Source organism: Protomyctophum parallelum (genome assembly GCF_964188405.1).
Source record: "Protomyctophum parallelum genome assembly, chromosome: 1".
Classification (NCBI taxonomy): domain Eukaryota; kingdom Metazoa; phylum Chordata; class Actinopteri; order Myctophiformes; family Myctophidae; genus Protomyctophum; species Protomyctophum parallelum.
In genome coordinates this window covers 34,660,564-34,685,683 of record NC_139697.1, presented here as the reverse complement: position 1 = coordinate 34,685,683, position 25,120 = coordinate 34,660,564, and the positions used below count along the sequence as shown (strand labels likewise).

Genomic DNA, 25,120 nt, shown 5'->3' with positions numbered 1-25,120 from the left:
AAATACACCTGGAATAACATCAAAGTCCATTTTAAACTTTTTTTAAACTAAAAACATTTTTCACCGTTGGCTCCTATATGGAAGAACCCAGATTTTCTTCCCTCATGTCAGGACCCTTTTCAGGGTTTGGCATGATACGGGACTGGACCAGCTTGCTAAATTATATAACAGAGGCATAATGGAGTCATTTGAGAGTCTAAGGAATAAATATTCACATTCAGTCACATTTCTTACATTTTTTATAAATCCGTCATTATGTAACAAAGAACATGCAAGCCCCTAGGACATCCTTCCTAGAAAATATTCTTACACAACCTGTGCCAGAAAGATTTATTTCCCATCTGTATGAATGTTTTGATGTAAGTTCAAACAACTCCACTGGTCATATTCGAAGGCAGTGGCAGATTGATTTGGAATGTCAGATAGAAGACAATAATTGGACACTACACTTACTATTTTGAGTTGCAATAATGATAGAGAAAGACAATTCAAAATTTTACACAGACTACATATCACACCTCTACTGAGAAGTGATGCGCCATCCTGTTGAGAGGGTTATCTAATAGTCCAATAAACAGGCTGTACACTTAAAATTATGGATTCACAAGATCTGGCATTTATTGATTGCCCACAATTATCCCAAATTGAATGGTCATGTGATATATACATGTGAACAGCAAAGACACATATGAAAGCAAATACGACCTGTTACGTCACGAATTCGGATTCGATCATTATCAGTCCACAGATTTGGGGCCCCGCGAAGCACAGGACATGCAGAGAGCTTGTCTATCCTGGAGAATTCTGGCACGTCACTCTCTGTCCTGACACTATATAGAAATTTGTCTTGTCACTGAGTGACCTTGCTTGGGCACAGCTTGGCCGCACACTCTTAAAAGTAAGGGTGCTTACTTAACGAGTGTGTAATATCCCACCAGCCTCTCTTGGTCAAGACCTGTCATTGACCACACCAATCAGGTCAGAGATAAATGCCTACCCCACTACGGTTATATCATTCAAAGGGCGCGCCGCATACGTGACATAACATATTTTTCGAACTTGAACAGAGCGTGCATGGGGTAGGGGAATGATACTGGAGTCTTATGCCACCACTGGTCTGTGTCCATTCCCTGTCAAGGCCCACAGTCCAGTGGTCGTGCACTCCAGGTGGGAACAGCTTAGATAGCCAAACATTGAATTCATGAGATTAGCACGTCTAACAACTAAAATTACCTGATTAGCAATCATGTGAATCACTCATGTAAAATGACATAGGTATAATCTCTATGGGGTTAATCGGGTAAATCAAAATCAATCATACGACTCACTGTAATTGGGTGGCACAATGTAATTACTTATTCCAAGTGACCTACGACACGGGGTTGAAATCATGTTTACTCTGTGTGATTAGTAAGACCGCACTTGCTGTACTATGATTGTATGACATGATAAAAGACAGCTGATTTTGGTAATGTTATACCCATATATGACATTGTAAATAAACTACTGATTGGTTGAACAACTTCAATGTACTACACATAAAAAAAAAATACTGGGTCAAGTTACTCCGGCCAGTCCCTCGAGCAATGATGAATCCAAGTAGACAGGGAAAACCACTCCCTATTTTAGGGGTCGTGGAAAGCCTGGCACTATGGGTGGGGTAGTCCCACACCATACCGTTCGGCCATGTTTTCACCTTTGAACTCGGGCTGACTCTCGTAGAACAATATGGAAATTTTGGGTCCCATAACCCACACACTGTACTGTGGGTACAATTCCCCCCCATGGGGTATCAAGCTTGGTCTCAGGCTCTCAGCTCTTCTAACTGTAATAAATGTGACACAGAAGTTGGTACATATGCACATATGCTTTGGAAATGTACAAAGATACAGGTGTTTTGGAATGAGGTGAAGAATGAGCTGGACACCTTGCTTGGATATAATTTGAACTTGTCACCTCTCCAGTGTGTACTAGCAGCTAAGGTATCCAGTGCAAGGACCAGATACAATGGCGAATTGGTTGGAATACTCTTATACATAGCGAGAAAGACTATACTCAAGCTTTGGATTCATAGAGACGTTCCTACACTGGATGATTGGTACAGGGAGGTAATGACTGTGGTTACTCTGGAGAAACTGACTTATCTCCTCCGTGATAACAGGGAAGGGTTCACGAAGGTATGGGAACCAGTCTTAGATACAGTGGGCCCTTCTAGACTGCACTTCAATGTACCTTATTGAACGGTCGTGAATAACAAAGACTCTGGTGACCTGTAATGTACAATCATGTCAAGACTGTGGTGTACTCGTTTTTTCTTTTTTTTCTTTTTTTACTGTGCACAGTAATGTCCGTATTGTGGTTGTTTTCCTATGTTGTGTTGAAACAAGAAAAATGTGTGGTTCTATATACATTGAATGGCGATTGTTCAGCTGTGAAATGTCAGAGCCTCAATAAAAATACATTAAAAATATATATATATTTTCCAAATATTGTAATATTTTAACAGTTTGGAAAAATAGACAATTTAACACTGAGGTGCCCACTCCTCTATGTAGCCTAGCCTACATGTAACCATTCAGGAATAAATACTGAGCCATGGATGAAACTTAAACCAAAGTGGCACCAGTTTGGCTACCAGCATGTAGAGTTGGGTGGTGTTAGCGCTGCTAAATCAACAAACACAATGTCCACTTGGAGAGAACAAGGTGTTCAAATACTGTGTTAGTGAGCCTGTGTCCCCAACTCCCTTTATATGCAAACTGATAAGATGCCAAGAATGGTGAGACCTTTAAAGGAGATGTTTTAGCATTAAGGTTTTCAGTGGTGTAAAGCAGTGGTTTTCAACAAGTGGTACCGGGACCACCAGTGGGCCTTGAGGGGGTTCCAGGTGGTCCCCAACTAAATGGAGAGTTGATAAAGTAAACGGACCCTTATAGATCTTTAACTCTTGAGTGTAAAATGAAACCAATGGACCCGGTCCATTTGGTTTGGTGGTCCCTTTTTGAGTGGTGTAGCCACTCCAAAGAACAGCAATGTCCCTATGTCCCTATATATATCCATTCCTAACCTATGTCCCGATGTTTAGAGTATCAATAGGGGGTGCTGTTACACCACTCGCTTCAGACTGGTCTGGCAAACGTTACTCTTTAACCTGCTTTTTACTAACACTAACATTACAAAGATGCCCAGAACATCAGGATGAACCTGTATGGTTTATGGCTGCTCCAACAGTAGTGGCAACATGCCCAAAAATTTGGTCTCGGCCACCGCAATGGATATTGACATTCCGTTTTTTTATTTTATGTTGCCACTACTGTTGGAGCAGCCATAAAATACACAGGTTCATCCCGATGTTCTGGGCATCTTTGTAATGCAACGTTAGTGTTAAAAACCGGTAAGAGTAACGTTTGAGGCAGACTAACATCAGTCACTCTACAGTTCACTGTAGTAGAAGAGGTGCAGGTTTACCCCGCAGCTAGGTCGTCTCCGCCTACAGGAAATAGGTAAGCTGCGACCATGAGACCCGTTTCTGAATTCGTCTATATAGTCTATACACAATATACAGATACACAAAGTATGTCAAAGTTAAATAATTAATTCCGACAGCTCACTTCATTATGAATCAGTATTTATTAACAATCAACATTTCTTTCATATTTTAATCTCAAACATTGTTTCTTAAATAACTACAGTACATCAACGGACATCAGTTCATTTCACTTGTCGTCACAAATATCAAAGATATTTACACACTGTACAATATATACATTATGCACAGGAGGCATGTATACACAAGACTTGTGTGCTTTTCACAGATTGATTAAAGCTCACATATGTTTGCCACAGCCTCAAGAAAGAGACAGGAGGGAAGTTGTCCAACAGTTTCTTAAAACAATACAGACGACAAAGAATATTAAAAATGGCACCATTCTTACAGAGGGAGAAGCCTAATTTATAATTTGCATGCTTTTTTTTGCAGTAAATATAAATTATTTTTCGGCAAACGTCTCCTTCATGCCTAATTTATGCTTCGTAGTTCGTAGGGCACCGCATGACCTAAACACTCAATGTGTAGCAGATGCAACGAGTTGAGCTTGGATATTTTAGGGTGCACGTTAACATGGCATGGGACAAAAGTATAAATTGTGCTTAAGTAAGACAAATAATTAATTAGGCTTAGATGGCACATGTCTACTAAGGGCCAAAGCACCCTTTAGAGGGAAATAAACATTGAGGAAAAGTGGCAAATAGATGACATCAAAAAACATTTCCCGATAACCCTGTCGTCAGAATCAACAAGTAACATTATGTATAACATATGACTGCACATGTTCCATATCCGAGATATGAAACCCTCTTTTTTCCCTATGAGATGAATTGAGAAGTAATCTAGCCATTCCTTTAACTGTACATTGATTTTGAAACGTTGACACACAACGCACATACAAACGTCAAAAAATACAAAATTCAACAAAATCCCCAACCTCCTTTTTTTCTTTTTTTTTTTACATTTCTTTCCTTCTACAAAATTATGTGCTTCCCTTTCTTTAATGCAGATGGAGGGGAGGGGATTAGCTTCGATAGAGGACATGCATTTAAAAGGCCCATGAATTTTACCAATTAAAACGTTTTCTCCAACCTTTGAGACTCCTCAGATTAATACATACTGTACATAACATTAAGTCTCCCCTCTACTTCATTCAAAACTTGCTCATTTGGAATAATCTTGGATGCCTTGAACAGGTTAAATACTGTGGAAAACGCGACCTTCCAGCAAACGTGAACTCAAAAACACTAAAATCAATACTAATAAATACTTAAATAATAATATCAGTTGCACTTACGGATCCGCTCAATAAAGTAAATATAAAAGACAATAATCCATGTCTGGTCTTCAGTAGCTGTGCTATAAATGTAAATATTATTGTTGCTTCATTCTGTCAAGTGCTTGACTGTGCAAAAAACTACTGTCCTACAGTATCTTAGTGGTTTCGATACAATGTTAGGGCAATTAAAACTACTAGTGAGCACAGCTTCTACACAGTGCAACCACTTCTTTAAAGACCAGATAGTTTACCATCTCTCTCTTGAGCAAAGTCAGTAGAAAGGGGACAGGGAACTGGACGTGCGCACAAAAGTAATTGTTTGAGCTTGTTCTAGAGAAGGTCAACGGAATTATTAAAAATGTCGATGCTGGATGGGTACCAACCAAAATATGTTTGCAGCTTGGTTCCATTTAACCAACATTAGAAGGCCATATTGAGTATCAGATGGTCTAAAATGATACAAATGCCAAAAATAACACTTTAGAAATGGGATAGAAACACTTCCAATAGACTTAAAACGTGTTTTATAAATAATCTATCAAAATGTATCAGAATTTGTGAAATTTGTAAAAAAGTAATGAAATTAAGGCATCATTACCATTGTTACCAAGTTCTCATGTAGGCCCGAATACACCTCATGGAGTATTTTTTGTGCAGTACTCAAGGTTGTGAATTTCCAGCATGATCTGTGATAAGGTGTATACAGTATATGTCTATTGGGATAGAATAGAACCAATGTTGGCAGTGACCACAAAATGCATCGACATCACAATTCAAGATCTTGTGCAACTTTAACCCAAAAAAAAAAAGAAAGAAAATAGGCCAATCTCAAAAGCATTTGTAAAACTCCCAACTAGTACTTTGTTCAATGTACAAAGTTTTTTAAGTTGGCATAATTGGCAATAAACGTAGATATGGTGGCCTTTAGACCGTGTCACAGTTGAAGAGAGTCAGATATGTATTCCAGAAAGGCGATGGCCAGGCTGTAGCCATGACATTACGTCTTTAAAGAAAGATCTGAAGACATTTAGGAGCAGCAATGTTATTGGACAAGGCAGTGTCACTACGATTCGACAGGTCCACGTCCATTGGTCCCGCCCAGTGCAAATGGCAGTGAGTCACCCGATTGGTCCATGGGTTTCAAAAAGAAAAAAAAGGTTCTAGGCAATGTTGGCCAGCTCTGTCGAGTCTGTTTCAGAATCTGCTTCGCTGTCCCTGCAAGAACAAACGTTTCTTTACTATGGGATTCGCTAAATAGGGGAGTAAACACACAAGCACCAAACTATATAGTAAAAAAGAAAGAAAAAGAGACAATCTACAAGCTCACAACGTGCCCTGATGCGATGTGTCGTGAGCTTGCACGATTGGCTATTTTTGACATGCGACACCGGTGGGGAAATAAATATAACAAATCAAGCAGACTTTAACAACAGCCTTACCGTAGTTCCTGGAGCAGTTTGCGGTTGCCTTGCCTCCTTTCCTCATCAATTGGATAAGAGTAGAATATAACCAAGCCAATCAGAATGAGGATGATGGGCGCAGCGGAGACCAGCACTTTTAGGGTTATACCGACCGCCTCTGGTTGTGAACAGCCTCGAGTAATGTAGCCTGCAAAACTAAAAATATGATATGAAAACTATTATATACAACTATTATATTACATCATCGTAACTTAAAACAAGCTATAAATTGTGCGGAGGGATTATATTACATCATCATAATTTAAACGCAAAGCATCCAGGAGGTTGAATGAATATATATACAGTATATTTTTTTTAATCTCCCAAAAAGTGTACAACAGAGGTCTCCTGTCTTGATGGCAGACCATCACATGACAGATCAAAAGGCCATCATTCTACAGTAAGTCTAAACATGTGATGCACACACACTATCCTATTACTTTACTCATTGAGATGAATGGGTATAAGAAGAACTTTGAAGTGGGATTTGTGTCAGACTTCAGTTGGTTAATGGCAAGACCTCCCGACTTGTTTTGAAGGATTAATGGTGCAGATTTTGGGTGACTGTGTGTGTGTGTGTGTGTGAGAGAGAGAAATAGTGAAAAGTAGCAAGAGTCGCATGAAAAGTCAAAAATGTATCTACAAGCTCACAATGTGATGTAAGCTTATAGATCTGCTCTTTCTGACTCTTTTGTGCAACACTGGAATACAAAATATGAAATAGGGCATTCATTTCTGGAAAAAATAAAAGTAACAAGGTTTCGGCCCGACAGTGATGAGTGACTTACTCTAAGCTCAGTGTAGAAATGCCCAACGAAACTCCAGATGCAAATTTGGTAAAGAAGACGTAGAATGAGTAGAAGATGGCCTCATGGCCGGTGGAGTCAGGGTTGGCCACCTTGAAGTCATCGACCACATCAGGAAGCATCGACCTACACGTACAGAGAGACGCCATCAGTAAGATCACACCATAACCAAATCTATAGCTTGAACAAATGGAGTCAGCATGCGTGTGTGCATGTGTGTGTGTGTGTGTGTTTGTCACTGACTGACCATGGCAACAGGAATGCTGCGGCCACGCTCACTCCAGCAGCAAAGGAGACGACGTATGTGACATACAAGTTGCTCTTAACACACACCACCAGAATCATGAAGGGAATAACAGACTAGAGAGAGAAAGAGAGAGAGAGAGAGAGAGAGAGGTCAGTCATTAAACGAAGTTACTTCCCCAAAGCTTACAGCATTCTTACAGACACCAGATTGCTTGAAGTTACCGTAATGTCACTCTTCAAAATGACTAGAACACTACTACAGTAGAACACTGTTAAAACATAGCGAGTGGTTGGCGGGGTAATAACATCACTGCAGCCTTACCGTAGTTCCAACAAAAACAGCTGTCTTCTTCCCAAACCGAGTCAGGAACCACTGCCAGAAGGGGATGGTCAGGGTAGCCGAGAGCTGGAGGGGAAATAAAGAAAAACATTATTTTTTAACTGGTTATCCAACCATTTTGTTGACAAAAAACAGTGACAGAACAGCACTTAGTGGTTGTGGACAGGGTTCCACAGAAGTTTGTTTTGGGCTTTTTTGCAAGTGAACCCAATGCTCCATGTTATTGTGATATAACTACTAAAATGTATTCACAGAGGGACATTCAGGTGTCACAGCAGCAACAGCAAATATAAGTCTACCAAAAGTGAATCAACAAATACATGAACTATGCAACCAACCAAGTCAAGTATCCCCCAAAGGGATTAGCTGTCGTTTGGGGCATAACAATACTTCAAAATAATACTTCCAAATGTGTTGATGGAATGAAGAATATGTGACCTCTCAGAGGTGGAGAGAGTTGTATAGCCCTTCCCAAAACAAATCCTGGTTCAATACAATGGAAAGTTCAGAGATCATTATCTCAATGACATTAGTTAGGAGACAGGTACCCTTTGACCCCTGATGGCGCAACTAATGACAACAGTCCTCTGTGCCACACTAGCTTTCCACATTTGACTATGAACTGTGAAGCATCCATCCATCCATCTTCAACCGCTTATCCGTAGTCGGGTCGCGGGGGCAACAGCTCCACTAGAGAGCTCCAGACTTCCCTCTCCAGAGCAACATTAGTGACTTCCTCCTGGGGGATCCCAAGATGTTCCAAGGCCAGTGAGTCTATGAAATCCCTCCATCTGCACCTTGGTCTGCCCGGGGGTCTCCTCCCAATGGGACTTGCATCGAGGACCTCCATAGGGAGACGCCCGAGAGGCATCCTAATCAGATGCCCGAACCACCTCAGCTGGCTCCTTTCCAGGCGAAGGAGCAGCGGCTCTACTCCGAGTCTCTCCCGCTTGACTGAACTTCTCACCCTATCGCCAAGAGAGATGCCAGCCACCGTCAGAGAAAACTCATTTCGGCCGCTTGTATTCGCGATATTTCAGTCATGACCCAATCTTCATGACCATAGGTGAGAGTAGATTGCTTGGTAGACAGAGAGCTTTGCCTTCTGGCTGAACTATTTTCGTCACAACAGTGCAGTACAGCTGTGGAGCATAATTATTGTTAATGCTGCAGATATTCTAAAAATGTTATGTTGTATGCCATTTAGATAGCATGTCGATTAGAGTACTTATGCTAGGTGTAATTTACCTAGTATCCTATTTTCTCTGAAGCACTAAATTGTTCTCTTTCTTGTTTACTTATTACGCGACTATTTACACTGTTGACATGGGTTCAGGCCACACTAGATACGAGTATCTGCGATGGCTAAATTGTAGTTTCCCCCCCCCCCCCCCCCCCACCGTGCTTTTGAATAATTGCCATCGTTGTCATTACCATCAGCAAACTTGGCAGGCATCTCCTCTGAAAATCACCACCTCTGTGATAATAAACAACATTATAAACAACAGCATATTATAGGGAAATTATCAATTTAACCGTGTATACTTTGTTGACCAGGGTCCCCCAGGGGGACATGGTTGGCCACCTTTTCCCCTGTACAACACCAACATTCACTTCACTGAAAGTAGCCGATCCACAAGCACACAATGTTAACGCCTCACTGAGTTTCCTCAATGAGCTATATGCACACAGAATAACTCTTCCTACTTCCGGGCCACTTGCCTATTTCCTTCACAGGCTCTGTGCCATTTAGTGTGCAGTGGTTCTCAAACTTTTTAATTTCAAGGACCCCCATAACTCTGGGAGTGTACAAATGGATGGTTCTAATTGTACACTCTCAGTTACACACCAACACAAGAACACTTTGAGACCCACTGGTGTAGAAGAGTGTTTCCAGTGAGCCAACATGCACAAAAGCAGCACCCTGATACCGTTTGACCAAAATAGAACTGAGCCTTCATTAGTAATATCGGTAACACCTGTGAAGGAAGTAGGGAAGGGGCCTAAATTCTTTCCAAAATGCCATGTGTGCATATAGCCCATTCAGTCCAGTAACTCCAGTTCAATTTGCCGGGCAGCAGGCCCCAAGAAAAAAGGTCACCCCCTGGCTAGCAACGTGACCTGGAACGTGCTTGTCTTCCCAAAGTGCCTCAAAGCAACAAACAGAAACACATGGTCCTTTTGTTTGTTTCCATCTGATGAGGCTCCCTCCCTACCGCCCCTTGGACAATGTTTCATTTGTACACCCTCTGCTCTTCCTGTGCGGCCTGGTATTTATCCACCCTCTGCCGTTCCCGTGGACTCCCTATTGAGTTACAGTGTCTTTCGATTATCTAATGCACTGGAAAAATAACGCCTACCGTGCCTCCGGTTTAATCCGACCTTTTCCCATGGTATTCATAACAATAACACGTATCATGAGGACTGTTCAGAAGTCAGCTTGATGGCTCTCTTTAACATTAAAGTTGAGGATTAGGGTCACTGGCATGAGATAGAGAAATCACAAAATAGTCAATTTATGAAATTAAAACTTCCATCGCTGAAAAGTCACCCTCTTTGACTGTGTAATCCTTTCCATAAAGTAAAGGATCAGTGCTTCAAATCTGTTCAACCTCGCTGACCCAAAGACAGTTTCTCAGCCTGTAAAGTTACAGTTTGGTAGCTCGCAGCTGAACGCAATGCCTGCCAGGATCCTGAACGCTTAAGATCGATGAACTGCATCTGTGTCACTTTAGCGTTTAACCACATTAACTATTATTTTATAGCTACTGAAAAATAGCAGATCTACAAGCTCATAGAGCTTGTAGATCTACAAGATCCTGCAGATCTACGAGCTTGTAGATTTTACTTTTTAATGAAAATATGGCGCAAATCTTTTAATATACATTTGTTCACAGCAAACATCTTTAACTCATATCTTTGCTTCTTGGAGTCCCTGTAACTAACTATTTTGAGATGCAGATCGGCAGCCAAATGCATATAATTTTGGAGGCCCTTGACATGAATACATTTAAGAACCAGATATAGAAACATAGGTTTTCCAGTTTTCCAGAAAACAGCATTCTCTCCCCCGACTTAAGAGAGCCAATGAAAGTATATCAAATCGAACAAAAGGACAGAGACTGTAAAAATGCCAATTCCCACAGCTGAGCAGCCCAACAGCTCTGCTACTGTATGTCTCTGGTGTCAGTGGGAATGGGCTGGCATTTAGACCTGCCAGTCCCGAGTGGTCACACATCACAGTAGCCAGGAGCCACTGGCTCTCACTGGGGAAGTGACTGGCCTGAGAGAATTGATGTCTTCCTTTGTCCATGCTAAGATAATGCTTCTGTTTTTCCTCTGGGTTGATCCAGGGTACATACTGTATTGCTGACAAACTTGGTCGGTACTGTGGGAAACCGTGCACTTATCCAGTTTGTCTGCACTGAAAATGTCATTGTGTGTGTGTGTGTGTGTGTGTGTGTGTGTGTGTGTGAGAGAGAGAGCGCAAAGAGGCTGTGTGTGCTCACCATGATGACCAGTAGAATGTTCTGGAAGTCATCTTTGAAGCCTAGTGTGTAGATGCAGAACGTTGCGAAGTTCCCCTCTAGAAGCTGTATGATAGAAGCACAGACGTGTTTAGTAAATTGACACACACACACACACACACACACACACACACACACACACAGAGGGCAGAAACTGTCAAAACGCTCCAAACATTTTACACAAGTGGCGGCTTAGCCCATAAACAAACATACTTTACATATACACACACACACACACTCAGCAGCCCTTTTCATATCCACAGAGCAAATCTGGCATGCTGCCTTACGAAGCTTTGGTTAGGTTTTACTACTATATAAAACTGTTCATTTAACCCTGAACTTGTGGAAATGGACACATTTTCACTGTGTATTGAGTGAGGTCACAGTGAAGCGGTGCTATGAAGCCGTAAGCATGAATGCATCAGTTATGCATGTGCGTGCGTGCGTACACGCTCACCATGAAGGCTAACGATGTGAAGAGGAAGCCCATGACCAGTTTGACGTAGGGTCCATGTCCCATCACCATCCTTATGCCCTGGAAGAAACCCATGGGCTTGCACCGGGGACGACTCTGGGCTTCTGTGAGGAGGAGCGGGAAGAAAGGAGAAGGGGACAAATATGAATTTCTTTTTCAAAATGTTTCAGTTTCTTTTAAAATCGTAAAGAACCAGCAGATCTACAAAGAAAGTTCTTTCACTCGTTCATAATTTTCACACACACACACACACACACACACACACACACACACACACACACACACACACACACACACACACACACACACACACACACACACACACACACACACACACACACACACACACACACACACACACACACACACACACACACACACACACACACACACACACACACACACACACACACACACACACACACACACACACACACACACAGTCCCTTCACTGGCTGTGGGACTTTAGAAGCATAGCAGCTAAGGGATGAGTGTCTTGCCTTTTTTCTCTCTCACTCCGAAGAAGAGAACGATGGCACACAGAACGTAGATGGAACAGATGGAACCAGAGGAGATCATGTAGGCAACTTTCTACAAGGAGAAGCAAGGTCAGAGTCCAGAGTTAATTGATCATTTATACACGAAAACACCTACTATATACTTCATACACTTTATCCCCCTTCCATGTGAAATGTGTCCTCTGCATATTTTAAACCATCCTAAGAATTAGGAGCAGTGGGGTTAGTGCCTTTAATACAGAACCCAGGGAGCAGTTAGGGGTCAAGTGTCTTGCTCATCGACACTGTGGAGATGACACAGACTGGGCGGGCTGGGGGCCAAACCCGCAACCTTTTAAATGTTTTTCTTTTTGTGTGGCTTTCGCCTTTATTTTATATTTTGTATGGAGGGACAGACAGTAGGCTGACAGGAAATGGGGAGAGAGAGATGGGGGGAAGACATGCAGTAAAGGCCGTCGGGATCGGGAGTCGAACCCGCGGCACACTGCCAGACTGGATTGCCAGCCAAGGTGCCTTTTGATTTGATTGCCAAATGGCCTCCCTCCACCTTCTCAGCTATGGCCGCCCCTGTCGTCACCATGTACTGTTGGCATTCTCATGTTGTGATTACGAACACAAGTTGAGTCACCAGCGGAAGTTTAGATATGGATGAAGTGCTCTAAGAGAGAGTGAGTGAGTGAGTGAGAGAGAGCGTGTGTGTACCGTGTGCTCCAGGTCAGAGTCGGTAGAATTGGCGCCGAGCAGGGAGGAATTACTATGGAGACAAGGTGCATTGGCCATGCCCACTATCTGCCCCTGGACAGCTGTACCAATCAGAGTGCCCAGAACCTCCACAGTCATCCCTGGTGTGAGGAGAGAGAAGGGAAGAAAAAGGGGGGGAGGGGGTTTAGGTCGATGTGACTCATACAGTGACCTCACACGACCTCACATGAGAGGTTACTTCAAACTTTAAACAATGGCCATTTGCGTTTGAACATCCTTTATTGCTTTAACCGTGCGGAAATGTTTCCGGTCATGATCTCACTAGTCTCACGTGGCCAGATTGTTTTCAAATGCTTCCGTCATACAATCTGGAGCACGGAAGCTCTGATCATGAGCAAACAATGAAGCGGAAGTGAAGCCTCCTCCCCACTTCGGTTTAGTCTTTACAGTCGCGCAGATTAATCCTAATATAAAGCGAAATCATCTAAGGATAATAACTTGCTGCCTAGCAGGAATAGATTTTTTTTTTTAATCAATGGAAAGATATTTTAAATATATTGAGCATTCGGAGATGGTGGAATAGTTGTCTGGCTATTATCACACTTACTGTAAGCGGTGGCCGAGTCTCTCTCCTTCTGCTCTGAGCTGATGAACATGGTGAGGGCGGAATAAGGCACATGGAAGCACTGGAGAGAACACAGGAGAAGATTGAGATTAAGACAATGTGCTTTTGACTTGTGCAGAGTCAACCGTGTGCAGAGCAGAACATTGGTTCATTATGCACAGGACAAGTGAAGGTGCAAAAGAGACTCCGTCTCAATGTGTTTTTACTGGTTAAAAAAAAAGTGTTTGTGTGTGGGGTGGAGTGTATCTCACTCACAGTTTGTAGGGTCTGGAAGAGGCAATAGAACACCAGGTACCAGATGACCTTGCCGTCCTCAAATGGGGGAACATACCATATGAGGAAGTAGGTCAGCACGGCGAGTGGAGTGGACAGCACAATCCTAGAAGAGATGACAAGAACACTCAACACAGTGAGTGATCAAGAACGTGACGCTACTCGAACACGTAATGCCAGCACAATAAGACAGTGAATAGAGGCAGGCCGCTCATCATTACATAATTATGTTGTCCCCGTAATCAACTCTAGTGTTGTTGTCATTCGCTTTGAGCCAAATGGCCTCAACTCAACTCTGCAGTTCTCAGATCTCACAACAAAGCCACACTTGAGTGAACCAGCTTGTAGCGGCACAGAACCATGTCATGTTGTTATAATTGGTAAGAGAGAAAAGGGGATGCAAACTATTCTTGGAACGGTTACAAACATGCATAAATGTGTTAGATTGCGGTTAAAGTAGGTGTGCCTAATGCCACGTTCACACGTTCACGCAAAAGATATAAAGAAGCAAAGCTACACAGTGCATCTGTAGCTTTGTATCTGAAGTTGAAACCAGCTCAATGTTTTTGTAGCTTTTGCAGCGGCTACAACCTTCGGATGTTTCTTCATGTCGCTGGCTTCCATGGAAAATGAATATTAGTCTGTATCTTTGCATCTGGCCGTGTGTCATGAATGGACAATTATATTTTGGTAGAGATTGGGGTTTTGTAGTTGCCTTACAAAAGGTTCAATTTTGTAGTTACCTTACTAAGTTCAATTGTTCCAAGAAAGAACTTGCTTATAAGCACATCACGTAGCTTTCTTCCCTGAGGTTATACTGCAAGTGTATGCCCGAAATTGGTTCAGGAGAGGCAGTTACTTTAACAGGGTATGTCCAGTATGCGTTTACTTAGGAGGTATGCCAAGAACTTTGAAGGATACACAATGTTGATATGAGTGAAAGCATGCCGTTCTAATCATCTCACCACTGCCAGCTCTTCGCAACTCTCTCCCCACCTAATTCTTCCAACTAAAATGGAAATGTCTGTAGCCACTTCCTGCCCTACAAAGCTTCTTCCCGTCCATCGCCTGAGCTGTAATCAGCCAATCAGATGAAAGTATGCATGTGGGTCACTGGCAGACACCACACATGCAGGAAGTGCAGTGTAATTCCTCAAACAGAAGTTGCATGGGCTTAGAAACCATCAGCCAAGAGGATATGATGAAATTGCCAGGTCAAATAAGGAAATGAAGGTTGTAGTGTCTGTGTCTTATTTTCCTACAACCAACCTGTACCCTGATCCTTCATGACGTAGAATACATGAACAGTCATGGCTCTGGCATGTTGTGAATAACGTGCCAATAATAAACCAGGACAGACAGACCAGTGCGTGGGTAACACTATGTGGTAGAACAGCCATCGTCTTTCAAAGCAACCCTGATTTCAACAATTAATTTCCCCCCGCGTGTCCAATCCCTTTAGACCAGTTCTCAACGTTTTTGTCTGGGGACCCCCAGAAATGCTTTGGTCTCTCGTCTTTTTATATATGCCGAATAGGGAGGCTAGGGTTAATGTGTTAATCAACCAATCATAAAGCCTGGAACTTCATCATACGACAGTGCCACATGCTGAAAATAGCCAATCAACAAGCTGAGCAACCATATCCATTTTCAGCAGCCTTTAGATGTATTACATTACTTCCACCTGTGAGTGAGATTACAGGTCTGGTACAATGGGAGGCATGGTGTGAGTCAAAGCTCCGTAATGCATGTGAAACTGAAGCGCGTGAGAGAAGGAGTGCCCTCTGGAGGTAGAAGATTCAAAGCCTACCCTTATCAAGGGAGCGGCGACCAGTAGCTATGATTATTTCCATGGCCAGTTTCCTCTCTTTGTAGATCAGATATCTTCAGCAAGGACAATTTTGTAGAGGGGAAAAAGGAGGTGGCCTATTATAAAACGCGGGGGGACACCACAATGTGAAATTATAGATATGCTTTAGAAAGTTTAGACGAGTATGCTTTAGAGTTAGACGTATATAACCAGTGGCAGACACTGTAATGTCAATCCTAGCATCACATTTCTGTTTTCTAAAATAGCAGCGCTGACTAGGAGTCTGGTTGACTTTTGTCCTAGTCACTAAACTAAACCGCTTAAGTGACAGCCTCAGTTCAAAATGAAGAGCTCTGAGGTGTTAAATTGTGCAATTAAACACTGATACGCTATTTTTATGGGCCAATTCCGATAACGTCACAGTTTCTCTCATGTCTGCGCGTTGACCTAATCTCTCAAGACAGATTCGGAGCTCCGCGACTAGGATGTCTTATTTTTGTTTTCCTATTTTTTGCCGATAGGCATTGACCTACTTGCACTGTATGTACTACTTGCACTGTATGTATACAACAGACATGTGCATACATAATCAATTTGGAAAATTGCTCTAGCCACGTCACATTTTGTGGTAATGGCAGTATAATTCAAAATAAACTTTGTTTGAGGGCGCTAGCCCCTCCTATGCCCAACTTTGTGTCTGTGTGTACCCCATAGCGATGATTTGATTGGCTGAGGGCTTAAAAAGTGAGAATAAAAAGTGAGGACAAAAAAGCCAAAAGTGATTGGCAGGAATGTGATGATGTATGATGATAAGAGCGCCCCTCACTTCACACAAGTGTAATTTGTAATTGGACAAATAGTTTTGATGCATGGTGAAAATAAAGCTAGGAATTTGGCCACTTTATCAAAAATATTTGTTTAAGAATTCATATTAAACTGTGTCATTTTATAGGCCAAAAATTGCATAATTGTTGCCAAAAACTACCAACAGGAAACCTGCAACCCATCATTTCAGTCTATATGCCGGTAAAATCGACTGCAATAGTACATTTCATTCACATGCTCCCTCTCACTACATGAACTATAGTAACCCCTTGGATTCCTCACACATTCTATAAAGTCTACAAGGGCCCTTGCTGCTGAAAGCTGCAACACCATTGGCTGAGCCAGGTGGTGTGTTGTGGGTTGGACCAATGAGAAGCCAGCCGGAGCCGTCTCTCATCACCCCTCCCCCTGCTCACTACACGGCTTCAGAAGACAGAGGAACTCCTAACTGCATCCTACTCCTCCCTGCCTAAGGCGCAGCTCAAACACGCATCATGCATATCTCAACATAAACGTTGACTGCACAAACTTGCATGCGATTCTTAACTTAAATGTCATCTGCTCTTTTCTCCAGTGGGACTGATCAAAACCACGAAGGGACTGAACTCACCGTTGGCCCTGTCATCATTTCCTCCTAGGAGGTGGACCTCCTCCTACTCTTTCTAAAGAAAAAACGGCCAGATTGTATTCAAGATTTTTTTCCCTGCATGACCCACTTTCATATCTTAATGCAATCTTAGGATAGTGATGACATCTCTGCCACGTTGCTATTTGTTGCAGTTGTGATTATGCGCAGCAGCGTAACATCATCACGCATCACATCATATTCCTTTTTATTTATTTGACAAAATATGAAAGTCCTGCAATTAAAAATGGCCTAATAGTACATTATACAACACAGGTCTCAAAGGGGGGAAAAAGCTTGGGTATTTCTCTGCAAATTAACACAAGTTCACGGGAAGATCTTGTGTTCCTGTGTGCAAGGTGTTTGCTAAATGCCCTCCGGGGAGACGACACAAACTGATTGTGCCAGAGGCCCACCTGCTGGGACCTGGGTCCCTCTGCACCCAATAAAAGGTGACTCTGAAGGGGACATTCCACAAGAGTCTTGGGATATGCACAGGAATGCTGTCGCACCCCCTGCGAGTAAACGGAACATTTTGCTCTTTGGGAGACCTTCTGGTAAGCGATTATTTAACAGCATATACCTTATCTTATTTTAGGGGGCCTGGTATGTGTAACCAACTTCAACCCAAATAAAATCTAGTCTAGAAAATCATCATTATAGGCCTACAGTTTCACTTTCACCAGAACATTCTTCATCTGCCCCTTTCGGTGTCCCTCTAGCTTTCCAATTAGATCAAGCAGCTTCTAAATGCTTCAGTGTATAGGGAACGCTACTAGGAACTCTTACATAATCAACAGGCCTCACTCCCACCCTGTGCCTTACCGTTCTCACATAGAGGGTCATTGACACCCTAAACATGGACCAAGAGCTGCACACAGACAGAACATGTGTAGTGAACATGTTTGACGATTCAGGACTCAGGGGATATAGAATATGCAAGCCACTACAGTCCAAAAGAATAACCCCATAGTCAGTGCAGGCACAGACATGCCATCCAACTAAGGTCACTAGCAGTGGCCTGAAATGGCTGTGGCAGCGTTATATATAATCACCCCATTCTCTCTCCACCACAGAAACACAATCATTACACAGTTGCAGGAAAAGAAAGGGGCATTGCTCCAGGCAATGTAACGCTCAAACAATGGATTTCGTCAAAAGGGATTAAACTGAACAGACATTTAAAAAAAAGGGAAAAATAAGAAAAATAAGATAAAACCTAACAATTATGCATTCAGTAATTATCCAGGCCAAACAATGAGGGTTATCCTTTTCATATATTTAGTCTATTTAAAACAGCGTTTTCCCATATACAGAGATAAAGTCTCACGCTTTTGCAAAATATTCTTTCTCAAAAGACCAGTGGGAGGAAAGTAGAGTGTATGCTTGCTGTGAAAGCTAGACCTTCTAGCAGGCTGGGGTTATATTTATCAACACCATGTCAAAAGGCCATACTGTGGGAATGTGCAAGACCTCCAACCACTATATTAAAAACTTAAGACGCACAAATAGCCAATTGTAAAGGGATTTTCTTCACATTCAGGTTTTAGTGTTAAATCTTGGACCAGTGTACGGAAAGCATATTTTCATTAGGATATTTTATTGTTTGCAGAGTTGCAGTAAAACCTTGATGGTGTGTGTGTGTGTGTGTGTGTGTGTGTGTGTGTGTGTGTGTGAGAGAGAGTGAGTGAGTGAGTGAGTGAGTGAGAGTCAGAGAGAGAGAGAATTATGGATGAATTGTGTGGGCAATGAGGAAGTGGCAGGACAATAACGGCATCAGTATGAACCAGAGTAACCCATCAGGGGCTGACGTTGGAATTTCTCATGGCACGATAGAGACCCCACCCCCGCACGTTCAGTGGACACTTGCACATCAGCTGAGAACACCCCATATGAGCTCTGACTCACCAAGCTCAACCATATGCTCCGCCTCTGGGAATTACAGAGGAAGAGAGAATTGTGGGCATTCCTAGCGTCACACACCTCTCCTCATTGTGTTTAGGATATCATTTTACCTCCCCGTCAATGATATCCTTTTCAAAGCAGGGTCTTATTAGGGACCCTTGAAGGGGTTAATTCACTAGACATTTCTACAATACAAAAATATACAACTATCACAAAGAAATTACAATTTTAATTTAAACCAAAGCATATTTCACAGGGTCCATGACATGAACAGGTTTCCAAACTCCTGTAATAGGGCACCAACAGTTGGGGGGTGTTGTGTAATGTGTACCTACCAGGGCAGCATGCGTCCCCAACGCGTCCATGGGGTGCGGGAGACCAGGAAGCCCACCGTGGGATCCGTTATTGCATCCCACGCTCGGCCCACGAACAGGATAACGGAAGCATGCCAGGCGTTCACCTGTGATGGAAGGGAACATTGTATTTTTGTGAAAATTATCTTTCTACCATTCCCGTTTCCTCCCAGCACCCAGACAGCAGGGACGGCAGTGGCTCAGCGAGCAGATACGGCGGCCATCTGGTACCCGGAAGGTTCCCAGTTCGATCCCGACGACCATGCTGCCTTTGCGTGATTGCCTCAGCCGTCAAGTGTGTGAATGTCGACCGCATTGACCGATCTTTTCGTTTTGGTCGGATTTCCTTAGCAAATAATTTGACGACCAGGTGGACTCTCTGGTAGGAGACTCAATGGAGACTCCGCTGGTCATCAAATTATTGGCTTAAGAATGATGAATTCCGGACTTTTTCCACATTGGCAGGTCGGAAAAGCATGTAGCCTGTAGCTACCTGCTAACCGTTAGCTTCTGTCTTCCCCTTGGAGACTACAGTCAGCATTGATGTGTGTTGCTACGACGCAGCATTGTGTTGCTACGTGCTAGGCACGCATTGTGCAGGCACGCGCATCTACACACACACACGTGCGATACCGCACGCACGCAGCACTGATGTGTGTTGCTACGACGCAGCATTGTGTTGCTACGTGCTAGGCACACATTGTGCAGGCACGCGCATTGTACACACACGCGTGAATTTCACGCATGCGCACACTACTCATGCTCATGATACATGATACAAACGGACATTCCTGGTTGTAGGAGTGGTTGCACCACTCAAAAATGACATTTTTGGGGTGAAGTATCCCTTTAATATATAAGTGTGTGTGTGCATTTGTCATGTGAATGGCTGGATGTGAGCATTGTAAAGCCCATTTGAGTGGTCTGAAAGATTAGATAAAGTGCAATATATACATTATCCATTTACCCCTTGTTTGCTTATTTTCATTTATTGCCTGGCACTCCTTAAATATTGGCCAATTGTAATGTCAGTTGTTTAGGAATTTAAGTCATTCTTCTGATGCGTTCTGAGTAATATATTGTCATAACTACATGGAGGTACTCACAATTTCCTGTATAGGAAAATTCCTGACTCAAACAACTAGCCATAACTGTTGCTATATAAAACAACTAGCCACTCCTGACATCTCATTTAAAAAGAATTACTGACCGACAGACAACTCATGCTTGGTGGTGTTGCGTTTATATCCTTGACATTTCTCTGATAAACATGCAGCATGTGTTTTTTCATGGCCATCTAATAAATCAAGAGAAAGTCCAGTCCGCAACACTGGTAAGGAATAACTTAGCTCCACTGGTTTATTAATTCAACGTTTCGATCACTGGGATCTTCTTCAGGAATGATCTAATAAATCAAATCATGCCTTAATATTAGGCCCATTTATAATTCTGTATTTTAGTAACATTCAGAATGTTCTATACGTATGCAATAACCAATGTGCACAATGTAGGGACAGTCTGGAAAGTCAAATGTGAGAGTCAGGTCCAGCAGCAGCTGTGGCCCTCACTGAGGGCCCCTCAGCGGTAGAGCTGCTCGTGTTCTGCATGTCCTCTCTCTGCCTACTGTGACGAACAGACCCAGTGAAAGCCTGTGTGCAACGACAAATGCGAGACCTCTGCACTGTACAGGCGGCTCCATGCTGTGTCGCCCAATTGACTCATAATCACTGAGCGGTCAGACAAAGCTAGCCCCTGGGAAGCCGTCAACTCACAACGCCGTCTTAGTGTTGACCGCCAGATCAGCGCCAAAGCTCATTAAAGGCAGACCCACCACATCATACTACTACCGACCCCCCCCGCCGCCCCGTACCCTCCTATCCCTGCAGACTTTTTCAACATAAGCTCCTGTATTAGCTTGTTGGGTGTTACAGTTTTGAGCCCTGTCATGGAGTTAATCAGCGACACAATAAAAAGGAACCCGTTCTGCCTCATCGTTTTTTCAACGACAATGGCCCTATTGTATAGAAGTGCTACAGAATGAGTGTATGTGTGCAGGGAGGTAAAAAGATCCATGTCTAGCCATGTGGCTATCCGAATGGCATAGATCTCTGCCCACGCACTGAACCACGGCAGGACAGTGTAAAGCTGGACAATAATGTGTGCAGTATATTGCCAATTATGAGGGCCATTAAGGACAAATGGGTGGCTAAAGCAAACGTTTTTGTCGCTCACTGAAAAGAAATGTCTGAAATCCAGGTTCCCGTTATGAAAGAACTAACATGGAAAGTTATGGTTACAGAAGTGCACACATGGATGGAGGATACCGACTCACCTGAGCCACATCCAGTAGGTAGATCTGCAGGAAGAAGCCCAGGGCACATCCGGTGATCTGGTAAGGCGCTCCACCAATGGCATAGCACAGTTTATTGCAGACTGACAATCTGTTCCTCGTCTCATGCTGAGAAAAGAAAGAAAAAAAGGGAAAACAATGGGTTAATTAAAAGAATGAGAATCATATAGGTGACTCGGTGAGCCTTCTGGAAGTTAGAGCTAGAAACGTAACTAGAAAATAGAAATGTATTAAACAACAAGCATGTATGTGATGAGCTGCAACCAGCCCTAGGTTTGCACTTGTTACACGTTGGACAGGCGAGCCATCCGACCAACAGAGTGGCTTATACTAGTGACTGCAAGGTCACAGCTTAAAGGCTAGACATTATACTGTATGTGACTGCTTAGCTTGTATAATAACCTATATATGCCTAATAAATGGGCTTGACTCAAGTTGGGAGTCATAAGGCAGCTTTATCCAAATGTAGGTTAATATGGAATGCTTGAAATGCCCCAAGTATTTCTAGCGGTTAAGAGTCATTTTTAGGCTTAGACTTTAGCAGAGGCTTGCTAAATGATCCTTGAGTAGCTTAATCAGCACAGTTGACTGTTGCAGGCTCATCCAAGACAAGTTGTAATTTCAAATAATACATTATCTCATTATGTGTCCCTGTTGTTTCAAGTTTGATATCTTACTTCACTTATTGATATTGAAAACCACTTCCCCTTTTCTAAACAATAATTTCTCACTTTTCCACATTTTCTTTGGATGTCCTTCATGCACAATATGACCTAAATTGACTGAGTAGTCTAGTTGGCAACAAGGCACCGTGTAGATTTTTCAGCTCAGACGAGTGGCTACTGCTGGGAAAACCACTAACCAGACAGCCTCGCATTATGAAATCAGTGACCCGCTTAATTTCTCCACTGGGTGCCTAATTTTCTCCCCTAAAATGAGACGTTTTGCAACAGCAGTGCCAATCTCCGAACCACTTGTGCAAAGGTTACTTGGAACACACAAACAATCCTCAAGAGAGTCTGGGACGGGTGAGGGTGCCCTCACCACGGATCCACACACCTCTGAAGCCAGATGACAGGAGCTTTGCTCTTACTTTAACTGGCTCACCGCCTTAGAGGGATGCCTGCCAGTGTAAACCAGGACTCCCAACCATTGGCTCTGTGGCTAACAGCCAGTCCAGGGCCATGTAAACACACCCTGTCCCCTGTCCAATCAAAAGACCTCCCTGTGTTTTTGGTGCCGTCTAATCTGTGGCGTGCTGACCGGAATGAACACCAATAGATTGCTGCTGTTCAATGACGGACTGGCAACTGTAATAAAGAGAAAGGTGGGCTGACCATTAAAACTTTAGAGAACTGAGCCCTGTGTATTCCATACAGTATGATGCCCTTGTCTGCTAGTCACATATTTACATTCTTGTCAAGGTCATGAACAACACACTCTAGGCACAGTGGGCTAGTGGGCTGTTGTCAATAAAAATAATTGGGAGCTTTTAAAAGAAACTGCGTTTCCTTTCCTAGAGCTATAATTTGACACCATTTCTTATAGTGGCTGAGCATAAAAACACCCTCGTGACCACATGTGAATGAACCTCTTGAGGTGTTAGTTGTTAAGAAATGCATTTCTGTTTAGGTGACAAAAACACTCGATTGGGGAACTCGACAACTTGTCCCAACAGTGAAAGTTTCAAATTGCAGAAACAATACACAAGAGCCTAACCACACAGTCTGGTGATTCAAACCAAGTGTGATGGTATTCAACGCAACAGAATCTTAGTCTATACAATGTCTCGACCTCATTCTCTGGACATTGTTCGGTAGGAGTGCAAAATGCAAAGTGAGTAGTGAACAGTTGGACAAGTATATCCCATAGCTACTTTGCAATTAATCCCTAAATAAATGGCTCTCCTACAAAATGTCAATGTAGCAACCAAGTGTCACTCAACCATGCCATGTGGGAACATGTGTCATGAACGCCACCTAAGACTTGTCGACACCTTTCGTTAATGCCATAAGCTGAAAATACACGTTCTTACATAGGCCTAAGACATTCCTTCAATGGTAGTAGTAGAGCAGGACACATTGGACACTGTTGCATGTCCACAATCCCACATCCAAAACTAATGCTCCTCTTCAAGTTCAAACACATGGGAGCTTTCTGTGTACAGGGTACATGCACTAAAGAAATTAAGGAACAATTACATATATGCAGAATTTCAGATACAGTAGGCAGCTTTATCACAAGACGTCCTCTGATAAGAAATTATAAGTTATTGGGGTGGTTATTAAAAATAGTAAATGGTTTGAACTTTGAATACATTGGACAGATTAGATTGCTTCAGAGATAGCGAGTGGGGATTTTCACTGAAATGAAACCTCAAATCAACAGCTTGTTGATTTGAGGTTTCACAAAACTCAGATGAGATATGAATTACAGCCTAGGGGAACCTCCACTAAACTGGCTGAAGGACACGTAGCATTGCTGTCTGCTGCAGCTGCTCAGGCACAGCCTAAAGACAGACAAGCCTATAATTGGCAGCAATGATGACTGGCTATCACCTCACCATCAAAATAAAAAATATAAATAAATAAAACGAAAAATAAAACTGAAGCAAACAAAAATATATATATATATTGCAAGTCAAGTCATTGATATTGTCATATCAATATTGACTGTCAATAATATAGTCTATATACAATTCCATATACAAAGGGCGGGCTGCGGTGCTCATGATTGTTCGGATTTATTAGCCAGCTGTTATGTTTAATTTCCTCTAGTCTAAACAAAGAATGACGCGGTGTAGATTTAAACGTATCAAGAGCGACGCGTGGCGAGCTATGGTGGCGAGTCACGGCACAATACATGTCAGCTCGCCCGTATTTCATTCATTCGTTCACACGTTGATATGATAAATCGTCATTTTATGAACCAATATTTCTGAAGCTATGCAGCCGATTGTCTTTGCCTATAATACAAAGCCGCTTTCAACAAATGAACAATGAATGAACTTACCTTCCCAGCAAGCTTGATGCCATCGGAGCAAACCGCCGGTTTATTCAATAAACTCGTGTTGGAATATTTCTCGGCTCCTTCTCCTTTGGCCATAACCACGTTTTGACTTCAACACCGGTAAAAGGTTATCCGAGTCTTATATTCTCGAAATCGACGAAAATCTGCACTTTCACAGATATTGAACTGGATCAATTTGAACACTGACTCTCTGATCTGATCTGATCTGATGATGATGCCGGGTGCCGGGATGTAGTAATTTTGTACTCGTGTTCCCCGCCCCTTTTCAACAAGCCATTCACCCCATACTTCACCACGCCCCACACCCACCAGGCAAGGGATTTAAATCTACTGTGGAATCCCATAGACTGGAGGGACTGTATAGTGCTATGATTGGTTAGATGGTTGTCAAGGAAACCCTCGGTGGAGGTAATATAAATAAATA

The 25,120-nt window shown here is 42.7% G+C and overlaps 1 protein-coding gene across 1 annotated transcript; it reads right to left on the bottom strand.

Moving 5' to 3' along the window:
- Positions 1-3,621: 3,621 nt before the first annotated feature.
- mfsd2ab (MFSD2 lysolipid transporter A, lysophospholipid b) lies at positions 3,622-24,888 on the bottom strand. Its single transcript, XM_083774045.1, has 14 exons — positions 24,679-24,888; positions 21,649-21,774; positions 19,299-19,423; positions 13,781-13,904; positions 13,508-13,586; positions 12,901-13,040; positions 12,181-12,271; positions 11,663-11,784; positions 11,188-11,271; positions 7,661-7,744; positions 7,340-7,452; positions 7,075-7,218; positions 6,266-6,442; positions 3,622-6,041 (listed from the first exon to the last, which is right to left on the bottom strand). Exons 1-14 carry the CDS (start codon positions 24,769-24,771, stop codon positions 5,987-5,989), a joined length of 1,557 nt encoding a protein of 518 aa, XP_083630171.1. The 5' UTR covers positions 24,772-24,888; the 3' UTR covers positions 3,622-5,986.
- Positions 24,889-25,120: the final 232 nt, after the last annotated feature.